The 25,368-nt window shown below is 49.9% G+C and overlaps 3 protein-coding genes across 6 annotated transcripts; 2 read left to right on the top strand and 1 right to left on the bottom strand.

Annotated features, from left to right (window-relative positions):
- The first annotated feature begins 3 nt into the window (after nt 1–3).
- LOC117580109 (dual specificity protein phosphatase 22) lies at nt 4–11,463 on the top strand. 3 transcript variants are annotated; one of them, XM_034266385.1, is made up of 7 exons: nt 4–128; nt 4,241–4,328; nt 6,343–6,459; nt 6,816–7,254; nt 7,749–8,282; nt 8,334–8,529; nt 8,599–9,257. In XM_034266385.1, the coding sequence occupies exons 2-7, from the start codon at nt 4,308–4,310 to the stop codon at nt 8,627–8,629; spliced, it is 1,338 nt and encodes a 445-aa protein (XP_034122276.1). In that variant the 5' UTR covers nt 4–128; nt 4,241–4,307; the 3' UTR covers nt 8,630–9,257. The 3 variants fall into 3 exon arrangements, with proteins under 3 accessions (XP_034122276.1, XP_034122274.1, XP_034122275.1); XM_034266383.1 differs by lacking the exons at nt 6,816–7,254; nt 7,749–8,282; nt 8,334–8,529; nt 8,599–9,257 and adding an exon at nt 10,625–11,463; XM_034266384.1 differs by lacking the exons at nt 4–128; nt 4,241–4,328; nt 6,343–6,459; ... (2 more) ...; nt 8,334–8,529; nt 8,599–9,257 and adding exons at nt 10,282–10,385; nt 10,446–10,562; nt 10,625–11,376.
- A 191-nt stretch (nt 11,464–11,654) lies between these two features.
- On the bottom strand, nt 11,655–24,711 carry LOC117580104 (speract receptor). The gene is made up of 15 exons (XM_034266368.1): nt 24,441–24,711; nt 16,298–16,968; nt 15,936–16,245; nt 15,620–15,870; nt 15,392–15,463; nt 15,181–15,326; nt 14,965–15,130; nt 14,653–14,743; nt 14,389–14,576; nt 13,992–14,171; nt 13,822–13,926; nt 13,678–13,749; nt 13,420–13,594; nt 12,021–13,341; nt 11,655–11,961 (listed from the first exon to the last, which is right to left on the bottom strand). Exons 2-15 carry the CDS (start codon nt 16,718–16,720, stop codon nt 11,754–11,756), a joined length of 3,708 nt encoding a protein of 1,235 aa, XP_034122259.1. The 5' UTR covers nt 16,721–16,968; nt 24,441–24,711; the 3' UTR covers nt 11,655–11,753.
- On the top strand, nt 19,150–20,268 carry LOC117580108 (pancreatic lipase-related protein 3). 2 transcript variants are annotated; one of them, XM_034266382.1, is made up of 3 exons: nt 19,150–19,283; nt 19,345–19,462; nt 19,525–20,268. In XM_034266382.1, the coding sequence occupies exons 1-3, from the start codon at nt 19,223–19,225 to the stop codon at nt 20,216–20,218; spliced, it is 873 nt and encodes a 290-aa protein (XP_034122273.1). In that variant the 5' UTR covers nt 19,150–19,222; the 3' UTR covers nt 20,219–20,268. The 2 variants fall into 2 exon arrangements, with proteins under 2 accessions (XP_034122273.1, XP_034122272.1); XM_034266381.1 differs by having other exon boundaries at nt 19,204–19,286.
- Nucleotides 24,712–25,368: the final 657 nt, after the last annotated feature.

Genomic DNA, 25,368 nt, shown 5'->3' with positions numbered 1-25,368 from the left:
TTTCTCTTTTTCGTCGTCGCTGGTGCAAAAGCAGCAGCATCAACAAAAGCAGAAGTCGAGTCCTTCATGTTGGAGTTACATTGACCCAACAGCGGACGAAGGAGACACCAGAGGAGCGCAACGATAATGTAAGTTTATCCATTACCCTAAAGGCCCTTTAATGGGTCGCTTTCCTGGTCGATGACGCCTGGCGACTGACCCTTACCTGCTCCAAATGCGGATTCCCGCTAAACGCAAATGTCCCGAAAATTACACTCCTATATGGCGTAATTTGTGGCTTTTGGCTATGGCTCTTACTCCATTTTTTGTGAAAGTATTTTGTTTTTTGTTGTTGTTGTTTTCTGTTTTTTTTTTATGCTACGGCACGCAACCTGGGAATTAACGGAATCCCAGTCCTGTGGCAGTGGCGCGCGTAAGTGTTTTCCATGTAAATCATGCCCCACGGGTCGTATGTGTAGTGTGTCTGGCCCAGACCCAGTCAGTGTCGGGCTCAGGTCGTGCCCCTGTCATCTGGCCGTCAAATGCAAATTGGTGTGAAAATGCCCCGAAACGTGCCTGTGGTGGCGGGGTACACTCCACTCGAAGACTCCACTTGAGTAGGGTCATGGGCTAAAGTCAGGGTCTGGTCTTGCATCGGCACGGATGTGTCGCTTCGGAGGTACGCATATTTTATAATTGATCTACATATATCAAACTCCATCGGGTTGTAAAGGTATCTGTTTGCTCTGCTGTCCATCTGATTTTTGTCCTTACTACTTACTAAAACCATTAATTTATTTGCTGTTTCACTTGGATAAACTCTACTTTAAAGGTTGATGGGGGGACTGAGTCATATGTTTACCCCTTTCCAATTTGCTGACGATAAATTTTTTTCGTGTTTATCTGATACATGATATCCTATAATTATCTAGTAGTTTCCCATTCCCTTTCGTTCGCTCCACTTTATCCATTTCACAATTAAAACGCTCCATTTTGCTTAATTTCCCTTGTTGCACACTAAATAAAACATTGCCCAAACTCGGTTTTGTGTCCACCACATTGCATATGTAAAACGAAATTAATATTTTGGGGCATGCTCGACCTCTCGTGCCTGCATGATCCCTTCCACCACATCAGGATAATTTTTTATTTAAATTGAGTTCCGTCAATGACTAAAACTTTCCCAGCCGGGGGCTTCATTAGGCAATAATTGTCACTTGCTGAAGGGGGATTCCCTGGATGGGGTCATGAATGCACTTAATTAGCTTTCAGCTGAGGAGGAACTGAATGTGAGGGAAGATGAATTGCACGCAAATCAAGGTTGATGTCCTCGGGTCCTCGGATTATGTGTGCCATCATGGGGAGCACTGACGCCCGGGCGATCCATTTCACTTTTATAGCCACTGCGATTGCAACACTTTGTCTCTGTCAAGGATGTGGGTGAGCGGACAGCATGGAACAGGGGTTCTATCAGGGGGGGGGGCTCGGTCAGCAGATAGCCGGTGGCCATCGCGGAATAGTTTCTGCTGGTCCCAGCGTTTGTTTAGGAGCCGAACCCCCGCGAACTACTCAAATATTTGCCTCCAGCAATGGATGCTCTTCGATGCTCATGAAACTTACAACCAGCCACCATCCCCCCAATGTTAATAAACCATTTTATGGCAGCACGTGTACCCGAAGAGAAAGTTTCTCTCAGCCGAGGAATCGAGGAGTGGGACTCCAATCCTGCCAGTCCATTGGCATCGTCCCCAGACTAAGCGGCGCTATTTGGACTGCCAGCTTGGCTGCCCTTATCCAGTCGTGTGTGTGCAAACATGATGTCTCCCCATCTCCTGCCTCTGCGATCTCTTCTGCTTTGTGTGCCGCATGCCTCATGTCCACGAGAGCAAAGGGCTCGCTCGGCTTCCTTTGAATTTATTTAAAACTGCCTGCCTGGCAGTAAAGGAAGCAAAACTTAATCGCCCTTCAGAACATGTATATTTAGATAGATTCATGTGTGTGTGTGTGTGTCTTTCCTGTTTGGGTCCTTTTTCCCGAGACATTTATTATAAACAAAACTCGTGGAAAAGGCACATTTTTTTGCACAGTCACTGAACAGCAATCCAGTCGCTGCGGGGGCTTCACTCCAGTCCGCCTTGTCGTATTGACTCACCCAAGCAGCAGGCCCAGCAGCAGCGATGGAGTCATAAAGCCCCGTCCTGCTCCCATCCCGCGTCCTAGTAGGTGTGGCTGGCTTCTGGTGCCGCTTGCATGTATTTTATTGCTCATGTTTGGAGAATGTCTAAACGATATAATTGACTGTCAGCCAACGGGGGGAGGTGAAGTAGTACAAGGCCGGATTCCAGCTAATTTATATGTATATAGTACATATCGTACTATATATATAGTCTATGTTATATACGAGTAGGGGTCCTGCCCATCACCGCCCGTTTCGGCAGACTTTGGGCTTAGCAAAAAGTCGGAATTAGAAGTCGATTGATGGGAAATGATAATGAAAGAAACTGTCGTTAAAAAAACAAGAGAAAAAGCATTAAGTGGAAAACTTGGCAGCCCATGAGAATCTTGACAAGCGCAATCAGTGAGGGCAGGGACCAATTTAATTTGATTAAAGTTTCCCATAAATTCCGTGGCTCGCTCACTGTCTTTGGGCCTTGGGGCATGCAACACTTTTTTTCTGTCCAAACTCGGAGGAAAAATGTTCTTGGCAAACAGCCCACAAGTAAAGGGGGAACAGGGGGGCGGGGACCAGACAGCCACCCCAATGCGATTTCATTAGGAGTTTGTCGGTGAATTCAATGCAAAAATGTTTTTCAATCATGGCCCCTAAAATAGTTGGACACTGGCTGAACAAACACAAAACGCTGAAATGGCCACAGAGGACGAAGACGAGATGCTGCAGCCTGCAGGACATCCCAGGCCCACACAAGCGAGTCGATTCCGACTTGCAGTTTTCCTGGAAAACCTCTCCCAATCTCCCTGGCGGTGGCAAGCGTTTGAGATTCGCCAGCGAAACTGAAGAGTGGAACTGCGAAAGACACTGCGAGGAGGCGAGCGAAGTGTCACATCAATTGATTTCAATTGAATGGCGGCGCTCTGGTCGCTCCCCAGTCAGACCAAGTGTGGCCACAGACTATTTATAGAAACTGTAATGGTGATTGGATGCACTTGAATCCTTGCCGATGTGGTCCGAGCACTGCTAAGCAGCTAAGCTATTTCGGCTGATCAATTGCCTCTGGATACCATCGACATAATGAAGAGGATTGACTGCTCTAATTTCGTAATTTTCTGTGGAAAAAGGTCGTGGGGGTGAAGCTGACTGGCAAATGGCAGCTGTTTTTGCTTTTGCTTATGCCTTTGCTTCATCTGCTGTTATGGCTGCAGGACGGGCCACACGTGCCTTATCTGCTCCTCCACGACACGAATGTGTCAGTCAATTTAATGCCCGTGGCCCGACGACAACGTGCCGGGAATGAAATTACAACAAAGCGACACTCTTCATTGCCTCAACTCGAGACACTTATGCAAATGTGGCGAATTCCAAGTGCACCCAAAGGATGGCCTATACACATATCCGTGTGTGTGTGTGTGTAAGTGTGTGTGTGTGTGGTTATATAACTCGAGATGTACTGCCTACGACTTGACTTTGTGATGAGACGTCACTGACGTCTCTGGGGTACGCTTCCGCGGAGAAAACATTGTCGGAAGGAAGGCCCAAGTCCAACCAACTGTTGCAAGGACAGCACTGTGAGAGAACTTAGCCTTGCCGCCTGCAGTTGGGGGCCAAACCAGCGCAGGACCGCCGGATGATGGCCGGAGGCTCATCAGGATGATGGCTGGGCAACCTCTGGCATTTCAGCCCAATTCGAATACCAATACTAGGAGAATCCTTCTCTCAGTCTGTCTGCCTGTCCCACTAATGAGATGCAACAAAGACAGTGGCAGAGTCAACGTCAAGGTCTGTTTACATCCATTACAAGGCGGTGGCAAAGACATCCATTATGTCTCGGCTGAGGTGGGCTGCCGTGCCGTGCCGTGCCGTGGCGTGGCGTGGCGTGGCGACCCCGGCCCTGACAGTGGCAGTGGCAGTGGCAGTGGCAACAGCTTGCAACTTACCACTTGCACTTTCATCAGGGCCAACCAAAACAAAAGCGCAGACCGACAGATAGACAGATAGGCGGAAGGAAAGGCCGACCCCTCAGACCCTCCAAATGAAAGGATTGAAAACCTAAACCCCTTCTTTTCCCTCTTCTTCTTCTTGCAGCACTGTGTTTTTGGCCAATTCGTTTGACAATTGAGGAAGTGAGCCGCACACCTTTAAATGAAGAAACATGGGGAATGGCATGAACAAGGTAAGAGCAAAATATATGGTTGACAAACAGTTTCAAGGTTGTACTCGGTGCGGTTTCGGCAAGGCTTTGTCTACCTTACCGCACAATAATATCAGTTTTTCCCTGCGATTCAATTAATTTTCACAAATTTACAAACAGTATGAAACAACGAAACAAAAAAGAGGAAGCGTTTACTGGATTTACATTACATTTATGCAGAATATTTTAAAGAGAAACGTTGACCCAGCTGACCCACGACACTCAAAATAAATTGTATATACATACATTGGTTTTAGTTATCTCTACAGATCTGTGTGGACTGATTAATGTAGCTGCATTACACTTCATTTTCCGTGCAGTCTAGACCTCAAGATAGGTACAAATATCAAGAGACGATATATAAGTATGTTCAATGACACATTATGACACATTGGACAAAAAATCGAAACAATAGTCTTGTGGGAAATGTCCGCACTGGGTTACTGGGCTTAAAGACCAGTACTCAGATGCGCTAAATTTTCCTGCGACAGAAAGTGCCATATATTTCATTCTGTGCCCAGTATGACCAAAGTGCGAAAAGTGCATGCTCTCTGGGTACATTGTTCTGTGTTTGTTTGCTGGCTTTTGGTGTTGGAAAACATACTATTGTTATAAATTGTGTTCTATAAAAGCCATTATATGTATGTGTCTAGCCACGGCTACGAACACTTATTTTACATGTTGCCTCACTCGCTCGCTATCTTGTCTTGACCATAGGTTTCACGAAGTCCCATTAGCTCTTCGACATATACTTGTAGATATCTATAGAATAAACTCTCACTCGCTGTTTCTGGGACGGTACTTTCGCTATATACAACTTTTGCTGAATTTTAATTATGTATGTATGTACCTTCAAGGTGAAATATGTACACTGCATGCATCCAATCATTTCAGTCGTTCAAATCGTAGATTTTCGTCACGCCACTTAGTGAGTTTGCAACAAAAATCGAGCGAATTCGAAAACCACAAACCACAGCTTGAACGATTCTAAAAGAGGTAAAACAAAACGAACTTAGAAACGTGCACCATTGGTATGAAAATTATATGTATATCTGAACAGACAACTGACTGGCATATCGTAGAGCTTAATGTAAGCAAAAAGGCAACACCAAGGCATCAAGAAAAACGTTTGGGACATAAAATTCCAGCAATGGTTCGTAAAAATATCCACGTCACTCTTGGCGACAGAATTGATAAACTTGCAGCTTGCATTACCAATCCTCTGGCCGATCCAGATTTGTTTACCAACCTTCGGGGCCCACTGGCAGCGGTTATAATGGAGATTTTTCAAGGAGCGCCGCTAGCCAGGATGACTCTCAAGGAGCACACCTCCCAGTCCCAGCGCTCAACCAAGTACGCCGACAAGAACGCTTCACCGAATTGCTTGGCTCAAAGCAAGCTCAGCCTGGGTCTTGGGAAAGTGGTGCCCATCAGAAAACAGCCCGATGGCCCAGGTAAACGGAAGCTGGAGGTGGATGGCACTAAAGACGAAGATAAGACGGTAGTGAAGAGAGCAAATGTTGTAACGCAGCAGCAAGTCAAATATGCGATCCAATCGAGAGTGATCGTGAGCAAACCATAACTAACGAACCACTTGAAGATTTCCATGTATATACTGACGAAACTGTCGTGCCCAATATTAAGCTGCCGTCGGCAAAGTGGCGCTTCGCGGTTATTGAGACCAACGAAAAGACCTTGAGTGTGATTTTCCATCGCATCCTCAACGAAAACGGCCTGGACAGTTTGAAGTTCGATCTTCTCAAGTACGGGAGTACGGGAGGTACTTTCTCTACATCGAAAATAAAACAGTTAGTCTGAACGATCAGATATGTAGAGGATGTGGAACGATTGCAAGGGATCCAAGGGATTGGAACTGCAACAAGTCAATCTTCGAGACTTTTAAACTGTATAACAAAAATCTTTACTCGTACATACATAACCAAATTTTATTGTGAATGAAAAGGACTATTGTTTCACTATGTTTTCTATGTTGCAGGTCTTGCCGGGACTGTATGTGGGCAATTACCGAGACTCCAAGGATCACGCGCAGCTGGAGAGGTTCCAGATATCGCACATCGTCGCCATACATGACAGTCCCAGACGTCTCTTGCCGGTACGTTGACAACACCGACCCATTCCCACCCCAGCTAACTCGTGATGTTAAAGAACGTCCTGTTTGTGATGGATACACAGTACCGGAGCCTGTGCGGCCTGGTCTTGGAGAGGGTCATGAAGAGGCAGACGTTACTAAAATAGGTGCGGCGGGCCGACGCCCTCCCGTTGCACGAGTAGGTGACGGACCGCCCATACAGCGCGAGCCACTGACACCGGCACCGGATGTATTACTGCCGGTGCGACCTCAACTGGAAGGAGGCGTTGAAGGTGGTGCGCGCGGGTCGCGCTGTAGCCAATCCGAACACCGGTTTCCAGAACCAGCTGCTGGAGTTTGAGCAGTTCAAGCTGTCTGAGGAGCGGCGACGGCTGAGGGAACGATTCCCGTCCACANTCTCCCAGTACTTCTCCGTCTGCAATGATTTTATCCACGCCGCCCGGCTGCGGGAGGGCAACGTGCTCATCCACTGCCTGGCGGGTATGTCGCGCTCGGTGACTGTGGCCGTGGCCTACATAATGACGGCCACGCACCTCAACTGGAAGGAGGCGTTGAAGGTGGTGCGCGCGGGTCGCGCTGTAGCCAATCCGAACACCGGTTTCCAGAACCAGCTGCTGGAGTTTGAGCAGTTCAAGCTGTCTGAGGAGCGGCGACGGCTGAGGGAACGATTCCCGTCCACAGCCTTGGAGCAGCTGGACCGACTGAAGGTGGCCACGGCCCTGAACAACTACAAGGAGCTTCTACAGAACCGGGATATCTGCGAGGGAAACTGTTCTCGAGGCGAGAAGTGTCCCACAGGTGCGAGCACCCCTGCTTTCAGTCCCTTTCCAGACGACGCGCAAACGAAGCCCGACGACGAGGCGGCTCATGCGGATCGGGGGAAGGGAGACACCCTGAAGTTTGTGGTGGCCAAGTGGAAGCGCCGAACCTGCGAGAGGAAGTGCAGGCAACTAGACCAAGAGCCCTCTGATTACTACATTAGTAGCTCCGGCGAGGATATTATGCCAAACGTGCGTTACCACAATGCGGACAGCGACCGGGGGCGCTTCGTCTGCAACCTAGATGAGGATCTGGAGGAAGAAATCCGCCCAACGAAGCGTCTGGCCAAATGGTACGAGTCCGAGCACCCACCGCAGCGGGTGTTACAGGCCCAGGCTCTAGACAAACGAAAAAGACGGCGTAAACCCGAAAAGACTCCCCAGGCCGCCCAGCAACAAATGACCGAATAACCAATAAAAGATTGACCGTTTTCGATAGGTAATATTTAAATGTATTTTCTTGTGTGCTTGCAGGCGTCTGCAACATGGATCCCACCAAGGGATTGTTTCGGCGCCGTCCCTCGACGGCCTCGACGCACTCGCGATTCCGTGCCCAATCCTCCAACGCCAACACCAGCGCCTCGTCCAGCATGCTTAGTGTAAGTGCCGGAGTTGCCGCCCAGTCCTGCCCCACATCACCCAAACACTCGCCCCTGCCGCTGCCCCGCCGGTCGGTGGGCAACGAGCGCACCACCATACCCGAGGACGATATTCCGCTCGACCAGCCGCCCACCACCTCCAGCGAGGCGGCCCAGTATGCCGCCGCCTTCGAGGACGCCCGCCGAGAGCAGGAGCAGCGCTCCCAGCAGCCTTGCAAGAGCCAATGTGCACCGCGGGCAGGAAGCTCCACTAGCGGCACTCCGCGGGTGAACAGTGCCGGCAGTCGGAGGGAGTCCAAGAGCAGGGATAGCGACGGAGGCTCATCCCAGCTCCAGCGCAGTGCCAGCACTGTGAGCGGCTTCGGTGTGCGTCCGCGGAGCAGTCCGGCAGGTCTGCATGCCTACACGGGTGAGTCGGGAGAAGTTTCTAAAAAATAATTCTTAATTCTGAATCACTCAGGTTCGGTTCCTTCCTCCGTCCACGGGTCACGCGTGGATCTGCGAGATCCTGACAAGGGATCCGCCATTTATCTGGGCTGTTCCGCACCGCGTGCCTCCACTCTGTCAATAGCATCGTCGCGGGGCTCGTCGGGTGGCTCGGCGCCTCCTTCGCCCTGCAACACACCTCCGGCCAGTCCGCGTCACGGGGTAAAGAGGTCAGTACTCAATTCTGCATCATCCAGTTCTTTGCAAATCATAGAGAGCCTCTCTCCCTTCTCCCACAGATCCACTAGTCTGGTGAAAAAGCCGAGATGAAGGCCAGGCCAGAGGGTATTGTACTTAAAGCGAACTACACCTGCACCCACTGTATCCCTACTGGAACTACTTAGTCTTTAATCCGTAATCCGTATTGCCTAGGCATAACCGGCATGGCATCCATTGGTACACGCTCGCGAGACCTACAGAATTATTTCGAGATTAGGGAGGATTCCGTGGATGTTGGGAGCTACTCTCGGGCTTACTGTTACTGTTAGACGCCAAGGCTGTGGCATCCTACGTTGCTGGCTTTGGCTGCTGGGCCTCGGCTCTGGGAGCAGCTTCAATCAAAATCAGATGTTGAGTTGAGAGATTATTTTTCAGAGACGCATTTAAACAGTACCGACATATACATATACACACATATTTACTGTACATTATAGAGCGTACGTACTCGTATGTACATATTTATACGAGCAGTTTTGTTGTCGGTTCAAGGTCTCAAGGCCTGACCGACCACCCCCTAGGCACAGGATCAGGAGCAGGAGCAGGTGGTCCAGGCCCAGCCTCAGCCTCTGGCAGTGCGGGCATTTGTTAGTTTTGTACCAAGCAAGCGAGGCAATAATTGAGAATTGTACAATTGCGTATTTTGGATTAGATTCATTGTTGAACATATTTTGATAGCAAACAACAAAAGAAACATGGCTACACAGGGAAGCCAGAAACATAAGCGTTATATACATTCATACCTAGCTGATATTGATATTGCGATTGTTATTTAGAGTTGTTGAATTGTGTAGAGCATTGAATATATAAACCAAGTTTATTAGCTCACTCCTCACCCCCCACACGGCCCTCACGACGAACACTCTCTCTCTCTCTTATCTCTCACACACAAACACACACACACACACGGCAAAAGCAATACCAGAGGAGACAAAATTTAAGCGAAACCAAAATTTAAAACAAATTTAAACCAAACGCATTGTTGTGTGCTTTAAAGCTTGTGGCTTATCGTTAAGAAATGAAACACAAATAGATTTGTAATTTGTACGGGCGTAAATTTATTTACAAACACTTCCTAGAATATCGAAAACAATCTAAGGGAGATTTGAGACATCTTTGCAAGCTGGCTTTAGCAAAAGGAGGAGGTTCAGTTAAGATGCTTAGGATGGATGGTGGGGCAATCAAATATTGTATTTAGAATGCCTAGAGAAATGCACAAAACGGTTTTAAACTAAAGTTATATAATGAAATCGTTAAGTTTGACAAATTAATACAATTATTATACAATAATAAAGGCAACTGTCTCCAAGACACGAAACATTTTAACACATACTAGCTTATAAAATAAAAGCCCCACGAATATCCCTTTTAGACAACGCCCACTAGATGGCACATTTCCAGGCGATGTCTTCGAAGAGTTCCAATCAAAACCAACTTGGCACAGATGCAAGAAATGTTAAGAAAGTCCATCACCTACATGTGCGTACACTTTTCTGCACTTGTCAATTAAATTCACCTCTTTTCAGTCGTCCCTGACTTTTAACCATTTGAATTTAACTATTTTTACCGTTTACGTTATGTGTTATTGGTTGCCTCACTGCTTACGTTAAATACTCATATTTATCGACATACTCGATAGGCAGTCGGCGATCGCACTCAAAATGTAAACAAAACAGACGTGCGGTATATTTTATTGATAAGTCCGCGGTCACACTGGTCAACAGAAAAATGTAAACAAAACAGAATGCAAAAAATAGATTGACAGCTTGTATCAATTGCTGACCAGGCCATGAACTGGCATATGGCAGAGGTGAGTTAAGCCAAGTCAAGCAGGTCTTAATGTCTACTTCATCTAAATTTCGTGCGGCAGGTGCTGCCGGGTGTGTATGTTGGAAGCTACCACGACTCCAAGGATCACACGCAGCTGGAGAGGTCACAGATATCACACATCGTCGCCATACATGACAGTCCCAGACGTCTCTTGCCGGTACGTTGACAACACCGACGACCCATTCCCACCCCAGCTAACTCGTTTACAATTTCTTGCAGGACAAACACTACCTATGTGTCATGGCCTCGGACACGCCGGACCAGAACCTCTCCCAGTACTTCTCCGTCTGCAATGATTTTATCCACGCCGCCCGGCTGCGGGAGGGCAACGTGCTCATCCACTGCCTGGCGGGTATGTCGCGCTCGGTGACTGTGGCCGTGGCCTACATAATGACGGCCACGCACCTCAACTGGAAGGAGGCGTTGAAGGTGGTGCGCGCGGGTCGCGCTGTAGCCAATCCGAACACCGGTTTCCAGAACCAGCTGCTGGAGTTTGAGCAGTTCAAGTTGCCTGAGGAGCGGTGTCGCCTGAGGGAACGATTCCCGTCCATGGCTCTGGAGCAGCTAGACCGAAAAAAGGTCGCCACAGCACTGAATAGCTACAAGGAGGAACAGCAGAACAGAGCTATTGAAACATCCGATAAGGCAGAGGTTCCGACCAACATGGCCTACACCTTGCAGTTTGCGGCGGACAAACGGAAGATAACCCCTGTGTCGCTTGATCAAATTCCTAAAAAACTGCACAAGAAAATATCCGAGAGTACAAGTTGCGGCGAGGAAATAATGCCTAATGTGCATTACTACAAAGCGGACGGCAGCAAGGGATGCTTCTACAATGAGTTCCTTGTCGGCAGAAATGAAGCGGCTGGCACAGAAGAACACTCCGAGTCAGGCGACAACAATCCTGTCGCTGAACAATCCTGTCGCTGATCGACTGATAAAAGCGGCTGGCAGTAAAAAGACATCTTAGACCTTGGACTTCTACGAGCACTTTCTCCTGTATGTTTATTCATCCACGAAGGTGTGGTATGGTTATTGACTATTTGGTTTAGTTTAAGTTAGCGATTGGATTTGTTTAGACAACGACTAGATTTATAATCACTCACAATATGCTGATGCTACAGATACCACAATTACACACTGGACGGAGTACAGACCCCAGCGCCGCTGAACATGCCTACAGAAAGTCTGTTGGGTTGGGGGTCTGTCCCCGTCCTAACAACACTAAAAGCGATAGAAATACTTTGCTAAACATACTGAACACAAATTCCACTAAGATCCCTGTAATTGGGTTATACTTTAAGTCCTAGAAAGACTGGGCACCCGCCAGTGCCGCCGCTTCGATTGTTTACACCTCCACATGGTTCAGGAGCAGCGGTGTGTTGGCAGTGGGATATGAGGAGGGACGTCGCTGATTCTGCTGGGTGCTCACCACTTCGATGCTCTGGCAGGACAGCGTCAGCGATAGCGTCGTCTCCTCGTAGCGCGAGTGTGTGGATCCGCCCGAGGAGCGACGCAGCCCCGTGTAGGAGTCCACCTCGAGCAGGGCCTCGTCACTGAAAGTGTTCCAAGGATAAGTTGCTGCCCCGAGAGACACAAAAGGACAACCGCAAACCTGTGATAGCGATGATGTTCGAGGAGACTGCCCGCAGCGAACCGCAGCTTTTTGGGCGACTCCAGGCTGGAGGATCGGGTCAGCGAGTTTCGCGGCAGATGCTTCTGCTTCAATGAGGACCGTATGCCGTACTCGTTGGCCTGGTCCTGGGCCTGCTTGATAGTGCCTTGGATAAATTTGTTGAGTGCCCGCGAACCCCTTCGCTGGGAGCGTTCGTAGGTGCGGCGTGTACGCGCCTCCTCGTCCTCGCCCAGCAGCCAGTATGTGCGCTGCTCACCCTTGCCCTTCATCGAGATCATGCCGCGCTCCTGGAAGTGGTAGCCGCCCAAGCGATCGAGCAGCTGTCGGCACTGTCCGCTGCAGTGGATCTTCAGCGGCACGCCGCTGGACTCCATGCGCGAGGCGGTGTTGACGGTGTCGCCGAAGAGGCAGTATCGCGGCATCTTCAGGCCCACAACTCCGGCACAGACCGGACCCGAGTGAATGCCAATGCGCAGCAGCAGACGATTGGTCGGCCGATGACGGATCTTAAACTCGGAGACGGCACTCAGGAGGTGCAGCGACATAGTGGCAATCTCGGCCGCATGCAGGTCCCCGTTGCGCAGCGGTAGGCCCGACACCACCATGTAGGCGTCGCCAATGGTCTCCACTTTGTAGACATCGTAGTGGCCAATTATCGAGTCGAAGCAGGTGTAGAGATCGTTCAGAAAGTCCACCACCTGCAGGGGCGTGCACTCGGCGGACATGGCCGTGAAGCCGACAATGTCGCTGAAGTATATGCTGACCTGCTCGTAGTGCTCGGGGTCCACCTTGTGGCCCTTCTTCAGCTGGTCGGCCACGCAGCGCGGCAGCATCTCGTGAAGGAGTGCGTCAGTCTTCTTTTTCTCCTCCTGCAGCTGGTCCGTGCGATCGTCCACGAGCGCCTCCAGGTTGTTGGCGTACTTCTCCATCATGGCCATCATGTTGTCGAAAATGTTCGGCCGCATACCCTTGCGCAGGGGCCGCAACTTGGCACGGATTGTCTTGAAGTCCGATCTATCCTCGGGCCGCTCCGACCAGCACTCCCGCAAGCACTCGCTGACGCAATCAAAAGCCGTTTCCAAGGGCTGAAGCGAGGGTCTGTAGGGATTCAGCTGATCCTGCGGCTGGAGAACCTTCTGCAGACATTGCATGGGTGTCAGGCCTGTCTCCCCGAAGGGTCCACGCCGCACATGCATCTCGTAGAGCAGAATGCCAAAGGAATAGGAGTCTCCGCGCTGCGTGCCCATGACCAGTGAAGAGGGGCCCAGCCTGAGCAGTTCCGGGGCGCGGTAGAGCAGCTCTGCAAAAAGAATAATAGTTCCATTAGAAGGACAAACGAGAAGGCAAACCATTACGGGGGAGTGTGGCAAAAACTCACTGAGACACTTGGCCGACATGTGCTGCATATCCATGGAGCTGTCCTCGATGCCCTGCTTGAAGGCAAACAGCCCAAAGTCGGTCAGCTTGACCACCCATCGCGAGTCAACCAGACAGTTGGAAGTGCACAGTGCGCCATGGAAGCGGATGGGTGACTCGTGCAAATAGATGACGCCCTGCGCAGGAGGGAGTGGAGTAGAGGCAAGCAAGGGTTTTAAGGGATGCCAGGAGGCCATTAGTATAATGTTACAGCACTCACGCGAATAATGTCAGCCACCATAGAGGCAATGAACATGTTGTCCAGCTTGACGTCTTCGTTCTCCAGAATGTCCTGCAAGGAAACCACCAGCAGAGCGGTGTGTCAGAGTTTGGGTTCAGTTCTGGGACTGATGGAGCGACTGACCTTAAGGCTGCCACGGGTGCAGTACTCGCTGATAATGCAGATATTGGGCGGATCCGTGCAGGCGCCGATGAAGGCGCAGATGTTGTCGTGTCGGGCGTCGCGCAGCTGCGGCACACAATGCAGAAAGTGGTAACGGTGGAGAGGGTGGCAGCTTGTGACCAAAGACTTACCAGCTTGAGTTCCTTCTTCATTTCCCTCGTGATGTCGACGCTCTTTTTGCGCACCTTCTTGATGGCGTACAGCTGGCCCTTGTAGAGGCCGATGGGCGTGAAGATGGTCGTGTAGCGGAAGTCGGCATCGGGATTGGAGCTGAGGCTGACCTGGCTGGTGCGTATCAGCGGATGGGTTGACTGCGGAGGAAGACGACGCGGCAAGTGATTTAGCAAAAGCTGTTGTCAGACATGCAAAGGTGAAGGAGAAGAGTCGTCTTAGACCTGGCCCCATTCCCCACTCCCCATCATAAATAATACCCTCTTGCTGCTGACAGGCAGACAACACAACCGAGTGGCATGGCTGTCTGCCCGACTGCATCATTAAGTGCAATGCCTGTCACTGCCAGAGACTTACGCGCGTCTGCTTCTGGCTCTGCTGCTCCCTCTCGTTCTCGTGCATCTGCACCTCGCGAAAGTCTATCTTCCAGAGCAGGCTGTCCAGCTCCTGCTCGTAGCGCCAGTTGCGGTACAGCACTAACGAGACCACGCCCAACAGCAGCAATGCTCCTCCAGCAATCGCCGCAGAGATTTCGCCCGTGTAATCTGTGAACACAAAAAGAACTCCGTGCTTAGTCGTCGTAGTTCGACCAGGAGATTTCCCTCGCCCTGCTCTACTTACTGACACACTTCTCGCCGGCAAAGCCGCAGCGTGGGGCAGCTGCTGGACGCGCACCGCCCACCCAGTCGATGGGGCTGTACAGACTGAGATCCTAAAGGGGTTACAGAGACCAGAGTAGGATTAGCAGCAAATAACATGGACAAACAGAACCGGTGTGTGTACGTGTGTGATAATGAAAAACCAAGCCAAAAGCGCGCTTACCTGCTGCTGGACGTGGCCAAGCGTTATGGTCGTGCAGGGTGGGGGGGCAAAGAGCAAATTACAAGAGAGAGGACGGAAAAATAGAGTGAGTTGGGAGAGGGGCTTACTTACGGGCAACGCCTCGCTGCTGCTGCTGAAGCTGCTGTTCCTGTGACCGAAGGTGCCCACCGGCCGGAGTCCGAGGACCGTCTGGTTGCGCCCGTTCCGCGCCGTACCCCTGGCTAATACTGTGTAGTTCCCGGCTGCGTCTCCGTTCTCATCTATGTAGACGTGGTAGCTGCGAGAGAGGAATAGTCAATTGAAGGCGATCCAGGTGCTTACACTCACCCCATGGCGCTGCGATATCGCGAGCCCTTGATAGCCGACACAATGGCGCTGCCATTCTTGGGCCGGCCGCCCGACTCCAGCACTTCCAGCAGGGCCTTGGCGTACAGATGCACGGCATCATAGAGATAGGCAGCCTCGGCACTTATCTGTGGGGATGAAGATGGAGGCAATAGAGATACGACTTGAGTTTCCCTTAATGCGTGTGCCAGACCTGCTTAGTGCCCCCGAACAGGCCCAACGGATTGGGGAAATTGAATGGCGGTCGCTCCATGTATTTGTTGACCTAGAAACGGGCAGAAACAGAAACGAGGGTGTCGGGTCAGAGTGTGTGTGTGTGTGTCTGTGGTCAATGTGGCTAAGAGGCCGACAATTATGAGATGAGATCAGAGCGGCGTACGCAGCGCATCAATCACTTCAATGACAGCGGCCTGTCACCCACCTCTTGGGCGAACGTAGAGAAGGAGATGGGCGCTGTGGGCACGATGCCCAGATAGGACTGGAACGCCTGAACGGCCAGCGGCTCCACCTCCTCCAGCAGCAGTCCACGCAGATACTTCTCGGGCTTGGCCGGCTCATACTGCTCGATGTCGATGCCCACCACAAAGTAATCGCCTGCCGAGAGCAGTCCCCGCCTCTGGAGCGACACCATTAGCCCGACGTGCTCGTAGTAGTGCCCCAAAATTAGGTAGACTTTGGGGAGGGAAAGGTATTAGGATATAGGGATTAAAACAGATATTGGACACCCCTCTACTCACTGCGCGTATTGACGTGGGTCTGCTCCACCAGCGCCTCAAAGGGATTGGCCATGAATCCGTGATGGTAGATGGTGTTCCAGGTGCGCACGTCCCGAATGCTAACTCCGGCCGCACTCAGGGTGCTCAGGATGGTCTCCGCCACGGGCTGGTACTGTCCGCTGGCATCGTCCAGGTAGAGGAAGCTCACCTGCGTCCAGTTAAAGGCCAGCAGCAGGGCCACCACTGACTTGGAGATCTGCGTGTCCGGCGGCCGAGTCCTCGCGAACGTCGGAAAGTCTCCCTTGTTCGAGGGATCGCGATGGGTGCAGTACTGTGGGAGGATTACACAGGATTAGGCACTAGACGTAGGAGCTGTCACTCACGTATGATATCATGGGCAGGTTAAAGGCTGCTGCCATGCGCCCCTCGTGTACGCACGTCTCCTGCGGCCCAATGTAGGCGGCCACCTGCTGCGTCCAGAGCGCCGCCGTTTGCCGGATGCTGGCCACCTCATCGCCAAAGGTCTCGGCCACGACAAACTCCAGCGAGTGGCCCAGAGCTCCCAGTCGGCCAGCGTTCACCTGTTCCACGGCCAGCGAGATGGCGCCAGAGATGGTCAGACCGGGTCGATGGTAGTCCAGGTTGCCCGGCCGACGTTGTGATCCCGTGAGGTAGCCCAGCGTGAAAAGTTCCCCATTGGCCGGCAGGAGGCAGAGCAGGAGCAGCAGCAACAGTGGCAGTGGCAGCGAGAGCAGCAGCCTTGAGTGGTGGTTACCATGTGGAGCAGGGTGGGGAGTCGTGTACATTACGCGGGGTGTAGCTGCTCCTCTCGTGTTGACGCTTAATGCAAATAGAATTGGTTGAGGGCTCCTTCTGTTGTGGCAGCAACTTTTTCTCTATGAAGATGCAACATTTTCGTTCATTTTGCATGTCCTGCCCCCTTCCGCTCCTTTCTACTCCGTGTTAATTACGTTCTCGACTTGGCCGCAGCTCTCTTCCTTCCCCTCTCTGTGTCCTTCGTTGCCTGATGCCTGTTTCCTGTGTTTTCTGTTTTCTGGGTAGTACAGTAAGTAAGAGACTCTTTAATCACAAAGTCGTTTATGCTCGAGTCCTGCAACAACATACGGCCAAGGACATGCTCGCACGCACAGCCATGCAGGACTGCCTCTGATTTATGCGCTGGCACACCCACAGCCACGCATATAAACACACCCACACCACACACAGGTCCCAACTTTAGCAGGGTCTTAATCAAAGATGGCTGCCCTAATGACGCCAAAGATTCCTCTCTTACTTTTCCCGCAATTGTTTCAGCGCCACGATGAGGCTTACTTAAGGCTGCTCGAGTGCCTGCGGAAGTCACAGCCAAAGCCACAAATCAAGCTGTTGGATGGATATGCAACCAGTCAGACTACACTACAAATCTGACGCAAATCTAACCCATTTAATTGGCTGAGGAATTGTATCGCATACCAAGTTAAAGAGTTTATGCAATTGAAAATAATTAATAGAAATACGTTAACAGCTCTTGCGGCACACTGTTTGAACTTGAATTGTGGTTGAACAAGGCCTGCACGAGTCTGCAAGCGAGTCTCATATGGATACGGTGCGGAGTTGAAGTACTAAAGTTCTTAAAGCAATCCAAGGAGCCATGCCATGTATCATTGCCTGAACAAGCATTCTGGCGTCTTTATGGGGCAGGAAGTGCCGTCAACTTTGATGCTTTCAAGCAGAGTAATGTGGGTAACCTTTGCTGATATTAAACTGCCACACATTTCTGACAATGTAATGAAATTTTCATGAGAAATGGCGACGCATCAAGTGTGATTTTCACAGGGATGCTGCATGGAAACTTGCGCTGATAGACAGCGAGTTCTCCTCCTCCTGCCGTCCGTTGAAACGTCTTTGTTTGCCTTTTGTCCGGCCGTAGCTCTTAGCTTCCAGCTCCCCCATTCCGTCTTCGTGTTGGCTGATTGCTTCTTTCGCACGCCCTTCTGGCACTCTCGTCCCATTGTGTGAAACCAACATCAGTGGGGGGCCTGCTGCTGCGAGTGCTGCTCGAATCGATATGAGTATTGGCAGAACCTTTGCAACTTCCTGCAGCTTTCACAGTAATTTATTATATTGACTCTAGAGTCTAGAAGCAGCAGCTGCAGCAGCTACCCCTCCGGAAACCACTTGAAAGTTAGCTGTCCTGGCATATTGACTTTCCTTTCCCTTTCGACCCCAACTGCCGAAGGGAGGATGCTCCTCTGGCCCCATTGTATGTCCCTTCACTTGGCTTATTACACGCGCTGCATGCCGTCGTCATCTTGCTCCGTTTATGCTAATACAAGTGGCTTAGTACGACCCTCCTCCACTTCCCTATGCTGACGCATTGGAACACTGTTGTAAGTTATAAATGGGCCGCCGTTGCTGCTGGCATCGTTTAATAACGCGTCTTTGGTCATAAATCTAGCGTAAGCCCGTGACGGGCCCATTGAGCCGGAGAGAAGAGTTCTTGGATCTTTGGTTAATTGTTGGGCTACATGGAGCCCTCTCCAGCACCGCCTGCACTTGACACAACAATTTCGCAAGCAATTTATACGCTTCCAGCCATGGGAGGGGTGGGTGCTGCTCTTCATTCCGCTCCAGTTTGTCCGAATACCTTCAGAAGTTAGAAGAGGAACCAAGGCTGCTCCTATGCATACATTCGAGGTCACATCAGCATTGGGCGCTGACTTCGCTGGCCTAATCAAGCACGTGACTAGGGAGGGACACAGCCAAACTGCAGCATTCCGAGCAATTTCATTTGTCAGCTCAACCCAAATGTCAGAGTCGGAGTGCGCCAGTGGCAGTGGCAGTGGCAGTAGCAGTGGCATAGTGAAGTGCAGGCAGATGTTTCATTGTTTCGCCATCATATGACATTGAGTGGGGGGGGCGCTCGACTCTTGACTGGAAGTTGGAGCTGTCAGGCAATTAAGTGCAATTTGTTAGCTGTACCCATGCAAATGCAACAGCAGGCAGTTGTCTGTGAGAGTGGGGGCTGAGTGGGGAGTTAGTGTACGTGAACTGACACTTGCTATGCAACACTGCAGCTGCTGATTAATCGGACAATCTACAAGTGCCATAAACAACACATTTTTCGCGTGAGAGAATCAGTGGCCAAGTGGATGGCTGATGTCGATCGTCGATTGTCACGATCGATGGGCACTTATCAAAAGATATCAATGGCCATAAAACCGAACCCGCAATCTTATCGAGCATAACTGCGCTTGATTCCGCGGAATGCCTGAGAATAAGGGGTTCCTTCATCAGTCGGTTACAGAATGCAGACGAGAGTGTTTATTCTGATGGTCTTAGCCAGCCTTGGCTCAGCTGCCACGGGTGGTGGTGAGTGGGACTCAAGAGTCAAGGTCGCAAAAAATCAAATTTGTACACCTCTATCCAGTTAATGGGCCTGCCGGCTTCCTTCTGCACACGCGCCGCATCCAGGAGAGTCCGCAAACCCTTGAGCCGGAGGTGGAATCGCTGGTGCGCAGCTCATTCTATGCCGCCGATCCCGTTGTGTGAGTCATCCAAAGTGGCTGCTAGTCGAAAGCTCTCTCTCATAAGAGCTACTCCCTTTCAGAATATCCATTCCCAGCTGGCTGGGAAACAGCTCATCGCCGGAGCACACGGCTGTGGTGTCCGCCCAACTGTCACAGCGGGAGTGCAATGTGATCACCGTGGATCTAGCGGAGACCACCAACGAGGCTGCCATCACCGAAAGCGTGGGCAACCTTATCGAGCTTCTACACCGCCAGTTTGATGTGCCGCTGGAGCGGATACTGCTGGTGGGTTTCGCGGAAGGTGCCCATCTGGCGGGTGCTGTGGCCGCCAAAGTCGAGAGCGACTTTGGCCAGCGATTCCCGCACCTGACAGCCTTGGATCCCACGGAAGCCTCTCTGGACCATGTGCTATCCCCCACCGACGCGCAGTTCGTGGAGGTTGTGCACACCAATGGCGGTGGCTTGGGCACCCTGGAGCGCCTGGGCCATGTGGACTACTACCCCAATGGTGGAGAGACCCAGCCAGGATGTGTGGAAGATGCCTGCTCGCATGAGCGGTCCTTTGAGCTGCTGGCAGAGATGTGGTCCCACGATAACGACTTTGTCAGCGCTCTCTGCGGCTCTGTGGAGACAATGAGCGTTCAAAACTGCCGCTGGGTGTCCCTCAAGATGGGACAAAGGAGCCAAAGGGAACCCACCCCCGGAATCTACTTCCTGGAGACGCGCAGCTCCCAGCCCTTTGCCAGAGGAGCCTACCACATCAGCTTTTTGTGAACAGACCCAATAAAGAAGGGAAACAAAGGGGCAGGCAGGCCCTGTCATTAGTCATTGCAGCTCTATGCCCCCCACTGCGGGGAGCAGCCCTGTTTGGAGCGACAACTGCCAAAATTGATGAGCGTCAGGCGTATGCCTCATTCATTACTTTAAAATCAATTTGAAAGGCCTCCCTTTTCGACATACTTTGCGGAGCACGTCCTCAGACAGGATGAGTGGAGCGTTACCCTTATCTTCCAAAGAAGTTTTCAACTTTTCTTCTTTTTGCCCTGCACTCCATGCGGGCCTGAAGTGCCCAAAAGTTTATCGGCAATCGGATTCGCTGCTTTGGGCATGCTTTAACTTGGGGCAGATTTATGAATTTATGAATTCAGAGGTAGCATACGCTGTACACGAGTGTCGCGAGTGCAGCGAAGAATATTCACGGATACTCACATGACAATCGTGTCACGCTCTCAGCTCAAATCGAAAGCTTCGCTGTGTTTTTGCGCATATCTCTGTGCGATATTATGGAGAAATTCCTTCGTAAAGGGCATGCCATGACTTTCATGCAATGCGGGTGGCGCGCCTCCTCCTGCTCCTTTCTGTTCCAGCCCCTGCAGTGCCCACCCGCAGTATGCGTGTCAACTGAGAGTCGCGCCAAAGGAAAACTGTCACAAATTGCATTTAAATGCGCTGTACTTAAGTTTATCTTTTGGGGCAATGTCGTCAGCTTCCCCCAGCAACCGCTGAGCCACACTTTGTGGGGAAACCAATTTGCTGCGTGCCCATCAAACAAGCTATCAGTATTAGGCCAATCCTTCTCGTGCAGTGCGCTCACGTACGCCCATCCCCCAGAAGATCCATTTCCTGGTTCCTGGTTATGAGCCATCGATGTGCTGGATATCACACAATTGGCTAATTAGCAGTCAATGATGATGGCTGATAAGAAGGCAACGCTACGCGATAGAGCGCGCCCAAAAGCAGGCAAGGGATAACTTTCCCATTGAATGAAAAGTTTTCCCACCGCTCAGTACGCAGCTTCATTAGCGGACAAAGGTTGTGTCGCAGAGCGTTGGAGAGGAAAGCAATCAGTAGGTGGCTGTGCAGCGCTGTGATTTATGAGCGAGTTTTTTGAGGAGCAGCTTTAAAGTTGCACATTCCTCAGTGCAACCACCAAACAGAAGAGTCGGCTATGTGGGTTAAGCGGGCATTAAACCCGCCGCAAAGAGGATCTGCTGTGACTTACATAGCTCTTCATTTGCCTGCACTTGGCCTCCACAGTACACCACTTTTCGAATCTCGGTGTCAGAGTCAGCCTCAGATGCTGGGCATTAAATGTCAGGCCATAAAACAGGAGCCCTGTACAGACGCCCCTACTCTATGGGTGGCCAATAATGGCCCATTAGCCATTGACCCCAGCTCCTGTTGCCCGTTGCCCGTTGCCTCTCCAGGCCCAACCACAGACGCTGCAAAATGTTGTCCATTGCCTTTGATATTCCTTCGTTTTGTGGTATTTTCCCCAGAACATCCTTGTTCTCCATCTATTTCCCTCTCTCCCTCCCCGTACTCGGGGAGAGCATAAAATGTTTCCATTACGGAATGTGTAACAGAAATTAATTCGCAACAATTTCATTATATCCTTGAAGCTAGTAATCTGATATTGCTCACACGTTGTCAACGCGGTGAGGCACTTCCGTTCCCAACTATAAAGCGAAAATATGTCGTGAATATAGTTTGGATCAGTACAAAACCAAATTTTGTGCTGCTTGCGCTTTCGTCTAAGGGGTATCAAGTCTTCGGTTCCTAAATCTATTCTTCTTTTTTCTTTCATTTCACTTTGTGCTTCTCTTTTTCTTTCAATTTGCTTTGCTTTTTGTAATGTTAATGTTAATGAGTCTTGGAATGCGTTTGAATTTGGCCAGTTCCAATTGATAAGGAATCTTTCTCTCCCTCCCTGTCGCCTCCTCGTCCCTCTAACAATTAGCGTTCCTTTGAGGCCCGCACACACTCAAACTTACACACATTTACACGTGCACTGAAACGTACCCAAAGGTGGATACTCTGCAGCACCCGCCAGGCAAATTTAGCTTTTATGACTATGTTAATTTTCGTACAACGTTTTTATGGGATGCCATTTGAACGGCTCACCAGTCCCCGAGTCAAAACCCGAAAAGCCCTCCCAGCCCGACCAAGCCCCCGAAAACTGTGTCAACTGTGGGTGAGGCTCTTTGTCGCCAACTCAACACAACGTTGGTGGTGGTGGCCTATTGTGCTCTTGCTGTTGCTGTAAGCGTTGATAAGCGACGACAGCCAGAGTGTAACATATGTCGACCACACACACGTTCCACACCCACATCGTATGTATGTATGTGGAGCCCCCAGCGGGTTGCCCATGGAAAGTGCTTTACATTTGGAGCTGCCTCCAGTGATAAGCAAAAGGTTAGTCCAACTGGAAGAGCCGATTGAAAAGCCATCTATGTACATACAGGTTTAATTAAATTTGCATGTTCTACGAGTGATAGAACGGCGGCCCCGACCAACAACCGCAGCACGACAGGTGCGAATGGTACATACATCAGTTTTGCGGGTAATTTGCGTTCCACTGGGGGCGACACGGACACGGACACGGACATTCCACTCTCCGCATAATCTGCTGGCCCCGTTTTGCGTTTAATCAGCAGCATTACTTTTATATACATTTATTGTGGGGGTATTTAGTTATTTAAATTCCCATGATAAGATGGAATGGATGATGTTCAAAGTACGGGCCAAGAACGTTCCAGAGATCCGAACCGGACAGATCCAGCACTGGCTGAGGCCAATGGCTAATGCATTTTGGCTATGCTGGCCGCGAACATCAATCATTAATCTGTTTTTTTCTATTTTAATTCGTATTAAATGCAATTCCAAAACGCCGCACGCAAAGCGCAAAAGCAATACACACACACACACACACACCCGCACCACACATGCAGTTAGACAAACAGGGAGAGAGAGAGACGACGCGACGACTGTCGATATGCCGTTGACTGTGGTCAGTGACAGAGAGGCACAGGCAGCGACGCCGACTGCGAATGCAGAGCGGGGAAAAGCAGTGCAAGAAAAAACGCAAGCAGCAGCACCAGCAAACAGTGCCACGAGTGGGCCAATGACAGACAACGCGAGCCCCCCGTTCACCCACTCAGGCGATCACAATTTGACAGCTGCATGCATATGACAGCGAAGCAGCTCGACGCACCGCAGCCTCTGTAGCCGCAGAAGTACGCGCTGGCATGCAGTGCTGCAACACAAAGCGTCGAGTGCAACGCCACGCGACGACTGACTCATTTTGGGGCTTGCGCTAAAACCAAAAATTTAAATATGTTGTGGAAAAATTGCGAGCAACAATGCAGATTGTGTGCCGTTTGGCATGTTGCTGCATTTTGGCTTTACAGCGGCCGCCGTCTCTATCAGATCTTTGTGTTTTTTATGGCGCTTATCAATTCCGAGTATTTTCCCACTGCATGAGAAATTTGCTTAAACCTTTCAATTGCGTAAGAACTGTCATACGCAAATATACACACACTCATCATCCATATGCAGTTGTATTTACATGTGCCGAGCGTGTGTTAAAGTGAAAGGCTGCTCTGCAGAGGAGGAAGCGCTGGCTGGCTGTCGTACTCACTCTCTCACACTTCATTTGCGCTGCGATGCTAATTGGAGTGCATATGGATTTTATAGTAATATTGAAGACCGTTATTTATAGGCTTGCTCTCCGGCGCGTGTGTGTTAGAAGGGCGCCAGCTCCCTTACTCCCTACGACACTCTTTCCATCTTGTTCTCTCTTAATAGCTATCTACACATATGTACATATGCAATACCTTAACTGTTATTCTATGTGGCCACGGCTGGATGTTGCTTACAAAATTTGGTCACGTTCAAAGTCACAAATAAAAAACTAGATACGAGTATTCTCTTTTTCTTTTGCAATTTCTGAATTAATGAAACACTTTTTGTGTGCTTTGCTGTGCGGCAAGTGCGAGTGTGCGATAATTTATTAGTGCCACATTTCTGACACAGATTTCGATTTCGGACGATGGCCAACTTAATTCAATTTCTTTACGTGCACACTTCGTCACTGGCCGAACCGAACGAACCCCTTTGTCAGGGGGCTGGCCGGGGGTGCAAACGCTAATAATGCGAGCCTAAATCACTTTGTTTATACACCCAGATCTCCGCACTTTTGACCGGATCCACCTACCGAGCCGCTGGCAGATTTTCCATCGTCTGACACCTGTTGTTGCTAAAGTCGCGGCACAATTTGCAGGCGCCGCGGCATCCGGAGGCAGCAGATGTTGGGCATGCAAAAGAGTTTTTTAGTGCTGCTTTGGCGAAGGGGTTTGATGTAATCAATTGTATTATAAACACTCGACACGCGCCGCCTTATTTGCTTTTCATTGTACTCGTTTCAGTCCTAATCCAACAACTTTTCGCGCGTTGAAACTCCCGCGCTTTTAAACTTGTCGCGTCCGCGTTTCTCCAATCGTTTTTGAAAAGTGCCTCGCAGCGGTACCATATCTCTGGAATGCGTAAATACCAAAATCCGCCGATAACGTAAAAGCGTTACGTTACTCATATTTGAGCTCATTTTGCGTTTGCCAGTGAGGCGGAAACTCTAAATTCAAATGTTGACTTTTAGAACATTTTTATTAAAACATTATAAAAAAAATAATGCATGACAAATATGAATTGGAATACAAATATTAGATATTCTTTAAAGAGTAGTGGGTAAAAAAAAAAATAAAAAAGCTGTATGTAAACGTATCAGTTGTCATTACTTAAATAAAAGATCATCACGAAACCAGCATAGCATGCAAGAAATTTTTACTTTATCAGATAACTACAAATGTTTGTAAATTTATGCACTTTGATCACTCATATATTTGTTGTTTTGAAATTTGGCCATGTTATACATTTCCAACAAACAGAGTGAATAAAAAGGAAACAAAATATTAAATAAGAAAAGGATCTAAGCAGGATACTATTTTTATTTTGTATTCCGTTTTTTGACGTATATCGTTCTCAAATATATTATTCTCAAATACAAGCAAATTCTCTCAGAATTCTGATTTCCTTTGAGTGATATTTTCAAACTGAGCAATTTGCATTTGGTTAGATCACTCCTGCTT

The sequence above is a fragment of the Drosophila guanche genome, unplaced genomic scaffold (genome assembly GCF_900245975.1).
Source record: "Drosophila guanche unplaced genomic scaffold, DGUA_6, whole genome shotgun sequence".
NCBI classification, from domain to species: Eukaryota; Metazoa; Arthropoda; class Insecta; order Diptera; family Drosophilidae; genus Drosophila; species Drosophila guanche.
Note: the sequence above shows the minus strand (reverse complement) of the source record. Positions and strands in the feature narration are given on the sequence as shown.

Excerpts from the sequence above, each read along its gene's own strand:
- LOC117580108 (XM_034266381.1), top strand. The coding sequence starts at position 19,223 with ATGCAGACGAGAGTGTTTATTCTGATGGTCTTAGCCAGCCTTGGCTCA. Across the intron at positions 19,287-19,344 it reads CTCAGCTGCCACGGGTGGTG|TTAATGGGCCTGCCGGCTTC; the intron begins GTGAGTGGGACT and ends ACCTCTATCCAG. Across the intron at positions 19,463-19,524 it reads TATGCCGCCGATCCCGTTGT|AATATCCATTCCCAGCTGGC; the intron begins GTGAGTCATCCA and ends ACTCCCTTTCAG.
- LOC117580104 (XM_034266368.1), bottom strand. The coding sequence starts at position 16,720 with ATGTACACGACTCCCCACCCTGCTCCACATGGTAACCACCACTCAAGG. Across the intron at positions 15,871-15,935 it reads GACCCACGTCAATACGCGCA|TCTACCTAATTTTGGGGCAC; the intron begins GTGAGTAGAGGG and ends CCCTCCCCAAAG. Across the intron at positions 11,962-12,020 it reads GAACATCATCGCTATCACAG|TGACGAGGCCCTGCTCGAGG; the intron begins GTTTGCGGTTGT and ends GAACACTTTCAG.